At 37.7% G+C, this 18,307-nt stretch overlaps 1 protein-coding gene across 3 annotated transcripts in view; it reads left to right on the forward strand.

Annotated features, from left to right (window-relative positions):
* NSD2 (nuclear receptor binding SET domain protein 2) overlaps positions 1-18,307 on the forward strand; it is a 72,912-nt gene that overhangs the window by 29,119 nt on the left and 25,486 nt on the right. For 2 of the 3 annotated variants that reach the window (XM_057432284.1, XM_057432283.1), the window contains exons 3-10: positions 1,214-1,379; positions 5,150-5,316; positions 5,682-6,173; positions 10,934-11,078; positions 12,085-12,162; positions 13,633-13,751; positions 16,796-16,877; positions 17,865-17,989. In XM_057432284.1, the coding sequence (XP_057288267.1) occupies positions 1,214-1,379; positions 5,150-5,316; positions 5,682-6,173; positions 10,934-11,078; positions 12,085-12,162; positions 13,633-13,751; positions 16,796-16,877; positions 17,865-17,989 (1,374 nt within the window). The remainder of the gene's footprint in view (positions 1-1,213; positions 1,380-5,149; positions 5,317-5,681; positions 6,174-10,933; positions 11,079-12,084; positions 12,163-13,632; positions 13,752-16,795; positions 16,878-17,864; positions 17,990-18,307) is intronic. The other variant, XM_057432282.1, reaches the window with a different exon arrangement.

The raw sequence follows: 18,307 nt of genomic DNA on the forward strand, positions 1-18,307 counted from the left end.
GATACTTGCATTCTAGATTTCCAGTTTCTTAACAGTGTTCATTCTTTCCTCTTGTCACTTCTAATTAATGAAAACAGAATTTTGCTCCAGGTCTAACATTAAATCCACTGAAAGCCTGAAGCTCTGTATGCTGAGCTGGTACTGCTGGCAAGATGAATGATGAAACACATTGCTCATAAATTTAGTAATAGAAAAATTACAACTGATTTTTTTAACGTATCTGTAATGAGGCGCATCCTGTGCTTTGTTACATCTAGAATTAATGCTTACCTAGATAAAGGTGTCCAGTATTTCCATCAAACAGAAAAGACGAAGCTAAAAAGACAAGATGTAACTAACTTTGTGGAATGGTTTTAGTTGGTGAATAAATGTCTGTGTTGCTGAACTTTGTTATGAAGCAGTAAGAATATGTCTATCACAGGGGAGCACAAAACTCCCTGGTGGTTAAATCTGTCCCTTGAAGTGGAAGTAGTTCTGTAACTGTTTTCCAATAGCTAACATAGCTTCAGGGCACCAGCTGAGCACTCACAAACTTTTACTGCTAGGACTGGAACAGAGAACAACCTTGCTAAAGGGTGTGGGAAAGGGTTCATGTCAATTCTCAGTATGTAAAAATACAGCTGAAAGATGCAGAGTTTTGGGGGGGGGGGGGGGGGGGGTAATGGGTTATTTGTGCATTTGTATTTAGACATAAAGGCAGTATTTCAGTCTGTTGTGGTTTGAGATGTTTTTATGGTTTTAAATATAAGAACACATTTGTGTGTATTACACTTTACTTGGTTAATAATATTGAATACAGAGGGGGGTTGGCTCTTCCACATCTACATCCAGTGTTCAGTTAATGTGTTTGAAATTAAAGTAAGCCTTCCTGATGGTCCCCCAGCAGCGATTCAAAAGATAAAGGCAAACCACAGCTTACGTGCCAATATTTCCTACTAAAACTAAAACCATAAATGGAACAAAATGAGAACAAAAATTATTCCATAGTTTTTATTACACATGAAATAAAATTATTGTTTGCTAGCAGACATGATAGTTCTTTATTCTGGTGAACTGTTTCTTATCTGCTTCCTTCCATTAACACTCTTGCTTTTGCATATAATGTTTAAACAGAATACAAACTGTGATTTGTTGGTTATTTTTGTGTGCTGTTTAGTGCACATCTGAAGAAACATGGTGATAGGTTTTTCTTTTCTTTTTTTCATTTTTTAAGGCTCCTGCTAAAAGAGATCCAACTCAAAGTACCATCAAAGAAGACAAAGTCCATCTGTTGAAGTACAATGTAGGAGATCTAGTGTGGTCAAAAGTGTCTGGTTTTCCATGGTGGCCATGTATGGTTTCTGCTGATCCTATTCTCCATGCCTACACTAAACTAAAAGGTATGTCAGTGATGCTGCAAACATCCAAATTTCTTTAGGTATCCATAACCATTGTTTTGGGGAAATTCTGTTCTTTATTCAGTTGTATCAGTAGCTGAATCACCTCCTTGTTGTCAAGAGGAATGTTAAAATCATGTGAACGCTACTCTTGAGCATATAGCAGACAGAGCTTTTTTCCTACTGTGTTTTTTTTTTAACTGGGAACATTCTCTGACAGATACCAAAATTGTGATCTATGAAACTGTGTGAAGTCTTATTAAAAATTATCTGATGCTGCTTTCCACCGGTTTTAGGGAGATGCTTGGAGAAGTGATGTAGGCTAAAAATTTTGTTGAAAGCTAATGGGCGTTAAATACTCCTGATGATTATGCTTTACTACAAGCAATCCGTAATTCAGGCAACTAGATTTTCTGTGGTTTGTAGAATCGGTACTGTTACTTACGGACAACATTAGTTTATTCAAAATACAGGGAGTATCAAGTGTGAACAAGCTTTTTGAGTAGGAATCTGTATGATTTCTTTGTGTCATTTGGAGCTTTCTCTGTTCTGATACCTGAAACCTTTGAGGCATCTCTGCTCTGGTTGTAGAATGATAAAGTAATGGAGTTTGGAAAGGACCTCTACAAGTTGTATGGTCTCCAAGTTAGAGCAGGTTGCTCAGGGCCTTGTCCAGTCAAATATTTAATGTCTTCAGGCATGGTGACTTTATGGCTTTTCTTGGCAACTGGTTTCAGTTATTGGTAGCCATTATGGCAAGAACACGTCTTCCTTTATCTAGTTGAAATTTCCTTTCTTTCAATTGCATCCATTGCCTTTTGTATCAGTGCTATTTGAGTCAAATTGATAGGTACAGTTTGCCCCTGGGGAGCCTGTGCTGGCTATTCCCAGACCCGTTTTTGTCTTTCATGCACTTGGACATACAGGAGAATAGGTCTTACAGGAGAATTTGCCACGTAATCTTGTGGTCACTGAGGGTAAGCTGGTCAACCTGACTTGTAGTTCCCCAGATTGTTACTGTTTTTCTTGAAGATAGGTACGATGTTTGGAGTGTTTACCTTTTTCCTGTCATTGGATATCTCCCTAAATGGCTGTGACCTTTCAAAAATTATCGAGATCACCCTTGCAACCACATTGGCCAACACCTTCAACGTCTTCTGAAGCATCCGACCTGGTCCAGCATCTTGGAGATGTGCAGTCTGATTAAGTGTGCCTTGACTTTTCCTTAATATACTGTGGGTAGTGTGTCAGTCTTGCAGCCTTTATCACTAGACTAAAGGACCAGAAGGCTTCAGAATAGATGTTACAGTCTAAGAAACAAGCAAACCCCTGAGACAGAGGTATGGAGTTCCCCAGCCTGTGTCCCTTTGTCATTCAGTCTCCAGCCCCAGTGAGCAATCCTTAGCCTTCCTTTTGCTACTGTTGTATTTACAGCAAATCTTCTTGCTGCGGTTTGCATCCCTCGCTAGTTTTAACTGCAGCTGAGCACTGTAAACTGTTTTTTACTATGTTTATGCAAAATTGCACAGAAAGTTTAGAAAACCTGAAAACAGAATCCAGAAAATTTGCAGGTTAAGGAGAAAAGCAGGAGGTTAATAGGAATATCAAACCAAAATAGGAGCACATGACTTTGTTTTGATACTTATGCTTCTCAATGATTTCATGTATTTTATTAGAACAGGCAGAAGTATCGACTTCCGTTGTTCTGAACAGAGTAGGGCATTTACTTGTCACTAGAGATTTCAGTAACTTTGAAATATGTATGTCCAAGTGTGGGAAAGCAGTGTTTTTGTGGTTTGGTTTTTCCCTAGTTTTCAAGGGTTGTATTGAGGACTTAGAAAATGGACAAAAATGTACATCTAAAATGTGCATTGGAATTACAGATTTCCAGTGTGGGGGAACTGTAAGGATTGTAAATCTGAATAATCCTGACACGTTGGAGGTGTAGTCTGGAAAAAAACCCTCGGTTTAGTAGGAATAGGGTTTGGATTTTTATAGTGGTAGGTGATCAAGCTGGCAAACGAGTGGAAAGCTGCATTTTCACAGAGAGGAATCAGTCGTACTAATCCATCATAGTTTTCTCTGCAGAAAGACCAAAATCCACAGTGACATAAATTAATAGTGCTGCCTATAAAAAGCATGAATTATATCCTTTGGTTTTCCAGGGGTAGCATGGTCTCAGTGGGAGTATTAGGTTTTTTTTTCTTTCTGTTTGGGCCATCTAATGTAAAGAAACATGAACCAAACAGAAAGGTCTGAAAACAGCATGCACAGACATCTAGGAATCTTATCTGTGCAGGCAGACTGAAGGAGCTTGGGGCTGTTTGATCTGACAAGGAGGAGCTAAAGGAGAACCCAGTAGCTGGCCTTAAATAGTTTAAGTTACATGCAAAGAAGAAAAGGCATAAACTCTTCTTGTTCTGGTAAGAAGAGAGCTTAGTGGCAATGAATATTTAGACTGCATATTAAAAACTTGGAAAAGATAAAATAGTGACACATTGGGGTTGATTGCCTGGAAAAATGGTACGAATTTCTTTACTGTAAGGGTGGTGAGGCACTGGAATGGGTTGCCCGAGGAAGTTGTGAATGCTCCATCCCTGGCAGTGTTCAAGGCCAGGTTGAACAGAGCCTTGAGTGACATGGTTTAGTGTGAGGTGTCCCTGCCCATGGCAGGGGGGTTGGAACTGGATGATCTTAAGGTCCTTTCTAACCCTAACTATTCTATGATTCTACAGAAGGTTTTTAAGAACAGATTGAATGAGTATCTCTAGGATTATAGCTAGACTCAGTGTTGGTAGTAAACTAAATGGCTTCTTGACTGCTTTCATACAGTTGTTGGAGTGGTTATTATAGACTCCTCAGACAAATTTTTCATGTAGCAGTCTTTCAGAGTTTTGATCAGGCAGTCCCTGTGATTTTACTCATTGGATTATTAGGTCTATTATGACATAATAGACCTAATACTATTTTGAGGGAAATAAAGCTGTTTATTTGTTCCTAACTGAATTACTCCTCCCCTTGAAAGGAGCAAGGTTTATGCTTCATTATCAAGGATCTCTGTGGTACATTTTCCTAAGAAACTATAGAAATTGATCTAACAAAACCCCAGTGCCATGTGTCTGAATACAACCTACAGAGTACTAACAGAAGGAAGGTCGTATGCCTGTGCCTTACGGCAGTGAGACAGGATTCATCTTTACAATGCTAGAAGAATGAATGTTTCTTATCTAGGTTTCAGAAGTGTTCTCTTATCTTCCCACTTCCCCTTTTCTCTCTTCCACCACCCAAATCCTTTTCATTTCTTGCTTTGATTCCTTAAAAGCTTGGTTAGGATGAAGTTATGATTGAAATGTTAAAACTAGATGAAGTTTGTATCTCAGCTTAAGAATATGGTAAAGTTTAGGTGAATCAGAGATGAGGCTGAGGGCAGCAGCTGTCCAAGCTTTGAAAACATTTTCAAATGTAGCATTTTCAGTAACATCCAGGCCTACTTACAAGTTAATACACATGGAAAGCACTGACAGACAGTAGTAACCTTCAGTTAATTTAGCAAAGCGTATTGTTTTCTGGAATTAAACTATTGGTCTTTTGTATCCAACTCCATGGATTACAGCTCAGAGACTTTAATGCCGGTTAAGTGGGTTTTTGAAAGGTTAACCAGTTGTACTGTGCTTTTGTCATGGGAACTATAGCAGTTTACAAAAGACTTCAAGTCTGAAAGTGCAGAGAACAACCTATGTTGTATCTTAAATACATTTGGTTTTAATTTTCAGGACAGAAAAAGAGTTTTCGTCAATATCATGTTCAGTTTTTTGGAGATGCCCCAGAGCGAGCCTGGATATTTGAGAAGAGCCTTGTGCCCTTTAAAGAAAAAGACCAGTTTGAACAATTATGCCACGAAAGTGCAAAACAAGCCCTCACTAAATCAGAGAAAATAAAGGTAAGAAGCTACCAGGTCAGACAAGATTCAGAGATTTTTTACTGTTAGAGGTATATACAGATATAAATAAATGTTCTAGAGAACTTTAAAGACAGCTTGTTTTACAGACACCTGTAGTTTTATACTTCACTTAGAGATGTAAAGAACAGGATGTTTTACCACTGTTTATTACTTGCTAAAAATCAGTACTCTTCTGCTTTGTCATTGATTCGTGCATGGTACCAGTACTGTCGAATACAATTCCATTTTAATGTCTGAATGATAATTATACATTACACTTCATCTCTTAGAGTTGTTTTTTGTTACTGTTGACATTTTTAAATCAGAAGTGGGCAAATTTCTCACACTGCCATCTTATCTTGCAGATGTTAAAGCCTGTTTCAGGGAAGCTGCGGCCACAGTGGGAGATGGGTGTTAAGCAAGCAAGTGAAGCAGTAGGCATGACAGTGGAAGAACGGAAGGCCAAGTACACCTTCATCTATGTTAGGGACAGACCACATCTTAATCCTCGAGTGGCAAAGGAAGTTGGTGTTGCTGTGGAACCCCTGGAGGAGGTAGATGAGTCGTCTTACTCAAGCGAAGAAACCACTCAAAATCTGAAATCAATGAAGGAGTCTGGCATTCCTAACAAGAGGAGGAGAAGGACAGCAAAATTCTCAGCCACTGATGATATGGAAGAAAGCACTCAGTCAGGGACTAAGGATACTACTCCTCAAAAGTCATCCGAACAGGCAGAATCGAAACGAGGGATAGGCTCCCCTCTCAATAGAAAGAAAACTCCAGCATCTACTCCGCGAAGCAGAAAGGGCGATGCAGTATCTCAGTTTTTGGTCTTTTGTCAGAAGCACAGAGATGAGGTTAGTCTCTTTTCGCCATTATTGCTGTTGATTGCCTCTTCTCGTTTCTATATTTAAAGAAACTTCTTTACTTCAGTTGACAAAAAGTAGTTACTACTGTAGAATCCATAATACTTCAGCTTTGACTAGATATGCCTGCATCAAATCTTTAAACAGGAGCAGAGGAAGAAGGGAATGGAGATGTGCATATAAACAAGATAGTAATAATGCCACTGTACTTTAACCATAAGTTGTTTGTACTAGCTATAATATTTTTAATGTAAGTAAAATATATAGATATGCATACATACACTTAGGCAAATATAACAAAGGTTGTGCTGTTTATAGCAGTCTATTTGTGGTTAGCTTATGCATTCTTTCTGAACATGTGACTCAATTCCTTTGGTGTGTTCCCTTGTCTTGGAGCTCAAGCTCAGTTTATGTACCTAGAATCTTTTGCTGAGCTTCAAAAGAATCTAGTTACCAAAGCTTGCGAAAATCACTGTCAGTGTGCAGTCTGCTGGGACAGAAATGAGGTCCTCTTGAGAGGATTACACTTGAAGAGAAGGCAGAATATGTAAATACCTTAATATCAATGTTTTTTAGGAAGATGATTAGAAGTATAAAAGCAGTACTGCTGTTCTAGCTCGTTACTTTAAAATCATGACCCTCATTTTTTTTCCTTAAAACCTGTTCCATTTGCAGTACGTTTCCATGCACTGAAAGAAGCAAGAGTTCTCATCTTCTTGTACTATTCCATAGTAGCCACAGGAGGACCAGAAAGTTAGTGGTGATCTTGTCACACTATTCAGCTGCCGAATAGTTAACTTTGTTAGAGGATATTTATGTCAGAAAGCATTAATAGATACAAACTTTATAAAGGAGAAATTGAAAAAAACAGATTCTGTTGTGTGGAAGTCAGTTAGTTGTGGTTCAACTTAGGATCTTTTTAGATCATTGCAACTTTAAGCTAATATTGAGAAAGAAAATGTTACACATACCTTTTGATGGCTTGGGTTAAATTGAGAGAAGCATTGGCAGTTCAGTTTGCTGGCTTCAGGAAGGAAAGAGGTTTGTAGCCAGTCTATTAAATGCAGATTTTGACATATTCATTATGAAAAACTGTATGGGTAAATCATCTATTTCACGTTGAGAGACCTGAATTCTATTTCCAGTTCTTCTATAAGTAACCTCCTTCTATAAGTAACCTCTCATATAGTGGCGAGGGGGAATTTCCTTAGTCTTTAATGTAGGTAGCAAGAAGTCTTGTGCAATATTGAGGGACATGAAATTACTTTTCTGGAACAAATGAGATTATGATGACTGGATTTATGGACTCTTAGCCAGACATCTTACCGCAGAAGAGACATGCTGAGTCTCTGATGTTGGTATTTCTATTTTCTGTGCCAGTTATCAAGCTGGATTCCCTACTACAGTTATACTGTAATTCTCAAATTAATAGATGGAAAATATTAATATTATTACAGTCTTTGACACTGAGGAATTGCTTTGTCTTCAGGAAACTGAAAACTTGTATAAACTTGAAAATCTTGCTGATGGTAGTGGTTAATGTTGCTCGGAGTTCAGTAGAAGGAAGCAAGTTTCAAAATACTACGTATTTGGTATATAAAATATACATACAAATCATCCTGATATTTCTGCTTAAAATACCTTTTCATAAAATCAGTCATGAAAACCCAAATCCAGCTGTGTGATACATTCTAATTGATACAGAAGCACTTCTGTGTGTAGAACAGAACTAATTTGTGAAAGCTGCAGGTACCAGGTGACTGCAGATAATAGTCCCTGTCACCCAGTCAGGGCAGCAGGACTTGTTCCTTTCTCTTGATTTGCAGTTAACTGGCAAAGTGGGAAATTCCATATTAGATATTCATGCTTCTTGCACAGCACTTGTTACCTGGGTACACTTCAGCCTCTCATGTTGCTTTTAAAATGGCAGTTTTGTGCCTTTGGTGAAAGTTGGACATCATATCCTAACTAGTCTTTGGAGTTTCCCCTTCCATTAGGCTTTATCTAGTTCAACTTGCGTGGTTTGCTTTCCATCCAGGACTTCATTTTTGTTGCTGTTGTAGATGTCCTTATGCTGTAGAAGGAGTGGAAACGGCGAAAAACCAGACCTGGTTTTGAGCTACTTGTATTGGTGGTATCTGAGAGTTTAGTGTATAGCTCCTTTAGTATTTGCGTGTAGAAACTTAGAAGAAAGGAACATTATGGATCCAGAAGAGGCTTTCTGGCCCCAGACTTGGGAAGGGATGGAAGTGAATGGAAAGGAATGACTGAGGACTTCTCTTTGGGGTCTCTAATAATTACAAGCTCTCTTAGAGGTAGAGCAATTTCTGCTGTGTCTTGCTCGGAGTTTGGCTTTGTTTGGTAGTAGGATTCATATATGAGTTTGATTTTATTAATTACTATTTTTTGTGTTACATTTTCTGGAAACAGGAGGGTGAGGAATAGTTGGAATTCTTAGGAATAAATGATGGGTGTTGGAACACTGGATGAACTGCTGGAAAATGTTCAATAACTTAAGAGGCATGTTTTCCTGAGGGAGGTGTTGAAAGCTTGGGGCACTTTCATGGTCTTAGTGACACACTGAAGTATTTTGTGCTGTTACCAAAGGAGTAAAGATGTATTTTGTAATATAGGCATTCTTACGCACTTCCTCTGTGAAATATAACCATAGTAGTCATTAGAAAGGAATGTCTGACTTGAGATAAAGGTATCCAAGAAAAGATCTTCCATGTGTTCTGTAGCACAGTTAGACTTAGAAATAAGTACCTGGAAGAAGTGCGTGGTTTTCATGTACATCAAGATACGTGATAAATTATTTCCAATATTCCAGTATTCCAGAGGATGCTGGGGAGGGGCTCTTCATTAGAAACTGTCACAATAGTATAAGGGGTAATGGGTTAAAAATTAAACAGGGGAAGTTTAGATTGGATATAAGGAGGAAGTTCTTTACTGTGAGGGTGGTGAGGCACTGGAACGGGTTGCCTAAGGAAGTTGTGAATGTTCCATCCCTGGCAGTGTTCAAGGCCAGGTTGGAGAGAGCCTTGGGTGGCATGGTTTAGTGTGAGGTGTCCCTGCCCATGGCAGGGGGTTGGAACTGGGTGATCTTAAGGTCCTTTCCAACCCTAACTGTTCTATGACTCTATGATTTCCAGTATGTATACCAGGATGGACTATTACTGTATGAAGACTCTGATGGTGACTGATGAGCATTTTCCTTGGAGGCCTTCTTTGCAAGAATCCCTTCACCATGAGTGTATTTTGCTCATCATTTCATACTCAGTTGAAAGTTGGTTTTATTTGTATTTTGGTGGGACCGGAGGTGATGTTCAACCGTATCTCATTTGTGTAAGCAAAGCTGGTGATATGTTTTAGAGAATTAAATAACTGTGCACTAGTTGAGCACAGTGACCTATTCTCTTAGCAGCAGTGGTCAAAACTGATGCTAATTCCTAAAGAAATGAGATTTGTGGGAGGGGTGTCTTGCAGGGCTGCCTACATTCTCACCTCTCGGTCAGTTTTTGACATTGTTGGATTTTAATCAAGCTTTGAGTACAGGTCTCCAAAGGTTGTTGTACTCCAAGTTTTATGCAGATGGGTTGTACCAAATAGAAGCAAGAGAACTCTTCGTACTCTTGTTAGGGGAAAATTACAGTATGAATTTCTCTACTAGACACTGAATAATTCCAATGGAAGGAAAGTGCTAGAACTGTTCTAAACCTCGGAGTAGCTCCAGTCACACTTTTACCCAGTTTGACAACAGGAAATGCAATTTTAAGACACTATCTCCTAAGAAATTAGGTTTAATCATCTCCCTTATCACTGAAAATTTGCATTTTGGTTCTGTTGAATGGTGTTACAGTTTGAACACTTGGCTTTGTTGGCCTCATTTTTACTTTGCTCCATGATTTTGGGATATTGGCTGCATCACTCCAGTAACAGGATTTTGGAGAATGCTGGATAATGAGATGAGAGGGGTTGTTTTGAAGCTACTGTAATTTCTGTAAATCATATAATCTTAGAGCTTTATGAGTTCTGTGTTTAATCAAATCTGGGTTTCCTTAAGTAGAAGTATGGGAACAGTGAATGAGTTTGGGAGGATTTTTCTTTGGTTTCAGTACTGATTTTTTTGTTTGTGCTGAATAAATTTCTAGAAATTCTCTGAAGTTCCATGTTGATGGCTTCTATATGTCATGCTCATATTATTAAGAAAAAATGCACAACTCATTGTGTTCCTAAAATTCATGTACATGATATGAAATGATGAACTAATACAGGAAAATGTTGCATCAGATGCTAGCGGGTGTAAATCTCTGTTAAGATAGGTGTATGAATTCTGTGTTTAATGAGTTCTCCTATGAATTGATGGATGTCTCTGTAGGCAAACATATACTCCAGTATTATTTGTTTGTCTTTTGTTGTGTAGATTTAAACTTCATCAAGAAATAATACTTTTTTTTTTGATGACTGCAAGACAAGATTTTACACTTACTCCATTTTTTTAATGTTAAAAGGCAAATAGATACTTCCAAAATTCTTAATACATCTGCATATGCTTATAGATTTTTTTGTTTTTAGAAAGAGAAGTGGTTATTCAAAGGAAAACTGGATACAGAAGGTTTTAATCTGGTTGTGTCTCAGCATGAATGTTAGATAACTTGTTTGTATCCAGTATTCCAAAGCGATAGGTGAATGTACACCATTCTCTTTAATGGTCATCTTGTTTTAATACAACCCTATTTCTGCATATGTAGGTGGTTGCTGAACATCCAGATGCTTCAAGTGAGGAGATTGAAGAATTGCTCGAATCGCAGTGGAACATGCTTAGTGAAAAACAGAAAGCTCGCTATAACACAAAGTTTGCCATAGTGACCTCTCCCAAATCTGAAGAAGACTCTGGTAAACGTAAAACTGTGCTAGTGTACTCTAACTAAATTTGATATACGTAGTGGCATTAAACTAAGCACATATTTGAGACGTGTAGGGAAAACAGCTTTCACTGTTTTCCAGTTTTAATTCTTGGTGTTTGTGCCAATAGCAAAGGAATGCCAATGGTTACAATAAACACAACCCATGAAGTCTACATTTCTTGCTCATTGTTCTGAAAAGTTGTTATATGTAAACCTGCTGTTTAGAGATTGCTGATTTCTCATTCTTCTTCTGCCCATAAGCAGCTGCCATTGCATCCACTGCCAGTACGAGTGGATGGTGGGAAGGGAAGACGAAGTGTTACTACTAGTAAAATTTGAGGGGTTTTCTTCATAGAATACTTAGGAAATGGTTTAAAAAGTTTAATCAGTGCTATACGTTTTCTTCATATATACCTAAAGTATATTACCTCACCTCACCATCAACTCAGGAAGAAGTATTCCTAACTTTATTCTGAAACTTTCATCCATTTGGCATTTGGTTGTGCTACTCAAAAGTGTGTAGGACATTGTACAAGATTGTAAATACCCTTTTTCTCTCTCTTTCTTTTGTTGCTGTTGTCTAGCATTTGGGTTTGATAAACAGTCTCAATTATATTGCAAAATATTGGAGGGGGTTTGGAGTCACTTATTTGAGAAAGGAGGAGGAAGATAGTTTGGCATTTGCATGAACTTTATCAAATTTAGCCATCATTGTTCAAATTTAAATAGCTTTACAGCGCTGTAAGAAGACTTACGATGGAAGTATTAGAAGCCAACAGGTGCTGCTTTGGGCAATGACAAGAATGAGAGGGAGTGTTTGAAAGTTTGTGAGACTTGGAAAAACTTGTATAAAAATGGTAGTCAGTTTTGTTAACTATCTGTGTGTGTGTGGAATAACATTTTGTGGAAAATTGAAAAGTTTTTAACTTAAAATTTTAAGTGTTAAATATTTGGATATCAGTTTAAAAAAAAAAACACATTCTGTATCTCTCAAGGTTCATCATTGAAGAATATTGGAGAGGCCAAACGTAAAGTGTTTCAAGACTCACCTAAAAGGAGATCAAGATCCAGAAGTAATTGAAATTTGTGTTGTGTGCAAATAGTTCATCATTATAAGTAGCTATTGAGTGTATTTTTTTATGTAATCGCCCACGTATCATAATCTCTTTATTTTTATCTCAGATGTTGTCTTCCTTGGCGTTAGAATTTTAATGGATCCCAAATTAAATATCCTAAACACTGTAGTGCTGAATTTTGTTCACCTTCCTCAGTGTCATATTGCAAGAAATGTAATTGAAATTGTACCTGTACCAGGTGTTTTTAGTACATATATTGTGTACGTTTATAGTTATCTGCAGATGAAAACATGTCAGTTCAATCATTCCCTACCCAGATCCTCTTATCTTAAACTTGGAAGAATACTGTGGGATTTTTTTTTTTTTGCTGGCTTTTTGTAAGTAGCAGGTTCTCCTGGAGCCATTTCAGTCTGCTTTGTGGATTGAGTCTGATAGTAGAATATGTCCTAGATTGTTTAAGATAAGAACATTAATTTGAAAATTATCCATATTTTCAAGTTGCTATTTTTTTTTATACTTACAGCTATTTGTTCCCACTGGAATAGAATGCTTGTAGCTGTAGGGCAATTTTCAGTTAACGTGTTTGTGCCCTTGGAGCTTGCAATCTTCATGCGAATAATACTCTGTAGCTTCATAAAATAGAGTACTGGAAAGTGTAATAATGTTGTCATTTCATCCTGATGGAACAGACCACTTCCTAAACCTTCATCTGTCTTTTTGAGGTAGAGTGCAAACAATAGCTGAACCTGTGGAAGGGGTATGTAGGTTAGTCACTTATCTTTCGTAATTTAGCAGCTGCTTGAACTTTACTGTGAACAATCATCTAAATATGTGAATAAGTCCGTTGGTTTAAAATGACCAATGTGATTCTGTTCTTAGGATTTTGGTTCACAAAGGAAGGGGATCTTACAGTCTCCTGTGAAATAGAAGTAAGCTTGTTAGAGTCTGGAGCTGCCATACCAGGAAAAGAGAATTAATCTGTACAGTTGGTGATATCTTGTCTTTTCCAGAGGCCCCTTAATAGATGTCACCAGTATCTCCATCATTTGGAGAGCTTTAAGGAGACTTAAGATGGAGACTTAAAAGTTCATTCAGTGATAAGACACTATTACAAAGTGGAAGGAGAGTTAAAAGCTGTATAGATCAATCATGTGCACTCTGATAATATGAAACAAATGTTGGGCAGTAATATTCAGTTCTTAAACTAGTGCTTATACAGGTAGACTTGTCTTTCTAAAATAGCTTGAGGATGAAGCAGTTGATTTGGATGTGTTCTAGAGTTAGTCATCAGCGCCAGGAACCAGACCTTAAGCATTAAGAGGTCATTAAACTGTGTTAATGTTTAACCATGTTTTAAAAATAATGACTGAAAGAAAAGTAACTTAAATAACTAGATCAGTTCAAAATAACTTGAAAGTGGGTTTTAGATTATTTTTCATGTAAGTTTCCCCCATCCCCCATCCCAAGGTAACTTACATGGAAATAAAAGAAAACAAAAAAAGAGGACAAAGGAACCTACAGAAGATTTTGAAGTTCAGGAAGCACCTAGGAAAAGACTCAGGATGGATAAACAGAATAATCGGAAGGTAATTATGTCGTTGGTTTGTTTGGGTTGATTTATAGCAGCACCAGTCACATTGCTGTAGTTAAGTTTGTCAGCATTTCCGTTTTCAGGGTTATAAAAGTAACCAAACTCTGGTAAATACTCAGAGATAAATGTGAGTTATTGCTGTGGGTTTTTTCCCTTTGGTTTTGAGGATGGAGGTATGACAATTGCACTTGATACTTAAAACTGTGGTGAAAATGCATGTCTAAATCTGTTTCCAGAAGGAACGTGCAGAGGCATGACCTTTCTGTGTTGTCATGCTTTGTAGTTCTTTTCCTTTCCTCCTGAATTGGAGTTCAGAGATGTATACACAGATGTAGAAAAATATCTTTAGTCAATACTAATTTTAGACAATTTTGGGTGGGGGAGAGAGGAAAACGAGCAAAGCAAAACAGAAAAACTACTTTTCAAGAACTGGAAGCCTATAGAACATTTTAGGGTGGCATGCTGATCCATTTGTTAACTTACAGAGCTGCAGTAAATCTTACAGTATAGTTACTGCACAAATCACAGGCTCCTTCCTTTAGCTTGCTTGTGAGGGTGAGGATTTTCTGTACATAGGTCACTAAATATGGATATGGATACAGCCCAAATCTTGTAGAGACTTAAGCACAGCTTTAGTTAGTCATGCATGTAGACCATGGGTTGAACTTCATGGGTTTTACTTGCGTGTAAAGCTTAGCTCAAGTGTTTTCAATATTGTACTGTAGTGTATCACAGACCTCATCTCAGGACTTCAGTAGTACTGTGATTAAATGAAGCAACCTAATATAAGGAAAGGTAGTTGATTTATTTTTTATATGCATTATGAAGGTCACATATGTCAGTGTGTTTGTAGGCTGGTTATTGTAGTGCCTCTGTTGATATTGTGGGTATTCAGAGAACTTGTCTAGAGTTCAGTATAGAGAACTTCAGATGCCCAGGCTTAATGAGCTTATAAGCGAGGGACAAAAATAATTCTTCCAGAAATGTTGCTACCTTTGCAAAAAGGAGGACCAAAACTAGTTTTTGCCTTTCTTGCTCTAATGGGTTAGTTGTTAAATATTCATCTCGTGTCCTAGGAGAATTTTTTGGGTCCTTTTTAAACTTTTCAAATTGATTTGAATTCACTATAATGCACTAGATCCATGGAATAATTGAGTTTACTTATTGTAATTAATTCCTGCTTTGAAGTCCTTATTTTGCTTGCCCCTAAAGTTACTTCTTTACTATCCCATCAGCGTTCGTACACTACAATTAGCCTGCATTATCCCAAGCAGAATGAAAGGTGATTGCAGCGTAGCTCAGGCAGAGGAAGTTGTGATATGTTTGATGCTGTGGCACAGATGTGACTATTAACAGGAAAACAAATGAGATTAATTCTGTCCAGAAGATACATACCACTAATAATGCTTAGTAATGTGCGCTTAAAAAGTGTTGTCCTCTATCTGATCCGTTTATCAGAGCTAGGTACTAGGAATCTGGTGTGTGTAAATATCAGGTAATTCGGAAACTCTAAACTCGTATAGCAGTGCTTGTGCTTCTGTCCACAGAAGGGTTATATATTGTGGAGTTGTTGCTGTGTGGCTTCTTTTATGAATTATCTCTTTAAGTCTCTTTCCTGCATTCGCCAGCCCAGGGTACTTCTAGCTGTATGTGCTGCTGCTTAGTAAAGCACATAGTGAATGACAGTGAAAATGTCTATGTAATGATTCAAAAAGCAAACTCTAACCGAGCACCTTCCTTCTGCTATTCCCAATTTACCTACAGGCTTTTGTTATGATCATTTTGGATAGGAGGAACTTTAATGATGTGTTCTCATTACTTCTTGCATGAGAGTCATCCTTTCCTTTTTGTCCTTAATTCTCATTGACAAAATCTGAATGTTCTCACACAAAGTAACCAAGCCATAAGTACCCATATGGAAGTCTTGAAAAACTAATTCGCTCATCCATGCTTTCATGATATACATAAAATGCGCATTAACAAAATGGGGGTTCTGTAAAGCATGCTTTAAATTTAAGAGTGGACTGTACTGTACGTTTGCTTTCATTTTTACACTGAAGTGTAACAGTAATCTTAGAAAACATTGGGAGTGTCCTGTGGCATTAGTGGTAGCGCATGTTATCTACTGAGAAGCCATTAAAAGCACAGTGTAGCACATCTGTAGTGCAGTAGCCATGCATATTTACTTTCACAAAGGAAACCAGTTCTCTGGCCTTCGAGGTGTTTGCCTGCACATCTTTTGCAAAGCTGAATGTCAGATGGAAACTATAAAAAGTATGTAAAACCTTCTGTTCAGTAGTATTATTCTTACTGATTAAGTGAGCATTTGTCAGGGTAGGCATTCTTGGCTATGATTTTGGTGACTTATTACTTCAGTGAATTTGTAAAATACAAAAAGGAAAAACATAGTGGCATGTGTAAGGGACAGAGTGTGATTTTGACAAAGCTTTGACAAAACCTTCCCCAGTTTTTGGCCTAAACTTCTAATGATAAATTCTCCATCTGGAGCAAATTTATGCTCCCTTGAAAGTAGTAGGTTTTCTTTTGGAAATGCTGAAACAATCTTAACCATAGTAATTTAAACCATGGCACTGCTATAAGTTGTGGAGTTGAAAGCAAGCCTCTCTGAGACTTACAGTAATGCACAGGATTTATTCTCAGATTTATATACTAATCCTGCAGCTTACCTTTAGTAATTGAAGGTTTTAATTTGAGTAGTTTAGACAAAGAATAGTAAGGGTAATTTACCTGTTTACCCGTTCATTTAGAGCTCCCCTTTTGGTATGGGGAGTTTGGGATGGATAAGTGGGCTGCTGGAATATAGTGTTTAATTTTCTCCTTTGTTTACGGGTTTGTACCCTGTGCTGTAAATGAGTTTTAAAAGTCACTTAAATGGGGCTAGCTTAACTCCATTACCATTCAGATATTTGTAAAGATGCTTTCTTTTGAATAGCATAAATCCAGAAGTAATTGCCAGATTTATCCAACCACTCATAAATTAGGAGTTTTTTTATTTTTTCATATTTTTTTTTGTGACAGAGGGAGACAAGCAATGACAAAACAGCCAAAACAAACTCTTCTAAGGTCACAGAAACCTCCTCTTCACAAAAGAACCAGTCAGGTAATGTGGTCAGAATAAGTTTTAATGTCACTTTTTCAATTAAATAACTTAAACAGGTTGTCTGAGGCAGCAGCTGAATTTTGCCGATGCCATAACCAGTTACAGCCACGGTGCCACAGATGGGGAGGGGGGACGTGCCCTCTTCCTCCCCTACCACCATTTTGCAACATTATATTTGACTGAAATTGTGTATTGCTGATTTAGAGCAGCAGTTCACAAGTTCACCATTTGATGGCACCAAATTAAAGCTGTTGCCCTGTGATCTTGGCGAGCACTGATGCAAATCCTACTGCTCCAGTCTGTTGTTGTGCATTAGCCCAATGAAACAAGTACAGCGACCATCAATGTAATCAGTTACAATGTGATTTTAGTCCTTTTAAATGATGGTTGATGGGAGGCAGTGTGGAGCACGAGGGGAATTCTAAATAACCTTGAACCAAACCCCAAAAGTTAGTCTTGTTAATGGTGCCCAAGTTTAAGGTAATTTCTATGAGAGCATGCCTGTTTAGGTATTATAATGACTTGCCAAAGATAAGTAAGCTTCAGCTTCTGCATAATGTAGAAGTGGGGACATGCCATAGATGTCTGGTACCTGGCTCCAATGTATAACTTAATGAAGCTTTAGTGGTACTCAGATTGTGATGAGATCATGTAGGCCTTCTAATGTTTATCTGAGGAGATAACTGTTACCTCTGCTGTAAAGAGGTCTAAGCCACAAGATATTTTAATAGACCTGAGCTTTGGGAAGACATTCCTTAGCCATTTTTAGTACATATTTGATGGATAGAAACCTCTTTATTTTTTAAAAACAAGCCAAAACGCAAGGTTTCAGACATATACTTCATGTTCTCTCAGCCCTACATAGGTGCCCAGAAGACCTACCTAAATCATTCCTTCCTTTAGCCGAAGGAGTATTTTTAAATGGCTTCAGGGAGATAACGTTTTAAAGTTCCAAACTTCACTTTGTAAACCAAAATTATTTTACAGCAACGAAAAATCTGTCTGATGCATGTAAACCTCTGAAGAAGCGAAATCGGGCTTCAGCACCAGAATCTTCAACTCTTGCTTTTAGCAAGAGTTCATCTCCTTCAGCTTCCTTAACTGAGAATGAGGTAAAAAAAAAAGTGGTGTTTGCACACAGCCATTTAATTACAAAATGATCAGGTGTGAATCTTGTTTAAAAACACAAAAATCAAAGGCGAATTCTCTAACGTTGGTGCTCTAGACAAGTTACAGTTTTGGCCTCTGTGAAACCTGTTAACGTGTGCATTGCAAATTCATTTATTGTAATACAAACGTCTGATTTGGGGACGTGGAGATATTATTGTGGTTTTTAATGTATTTACCAACAAGGTTTTAGAATTGTAACCTTCTATTAGAGGCAAAGTAAAATGCCAGTGTGTTCTGTATTTTCTTCTACAGACTTTATG

The sequence above is a fragment of the Pezoporus wallicus genome, unplaced genomic scaffold (assembly GCF_028554395.1).
Source record: "Pezoporus wallicus isolate ANWC-B61680 ecotype Strahan unplaced genomic scaffold, APGP_CSIRO_Pwel_v1 contig_8490, whole genome shotgun sequence".
Taxonomy (NCBI): domain Eukaryota; kingdom Metazoa; phylum Chordata; class Aves; order Psittaciformes; family Psittacidae; genus Pezoporus; species Pezoporus wallicus.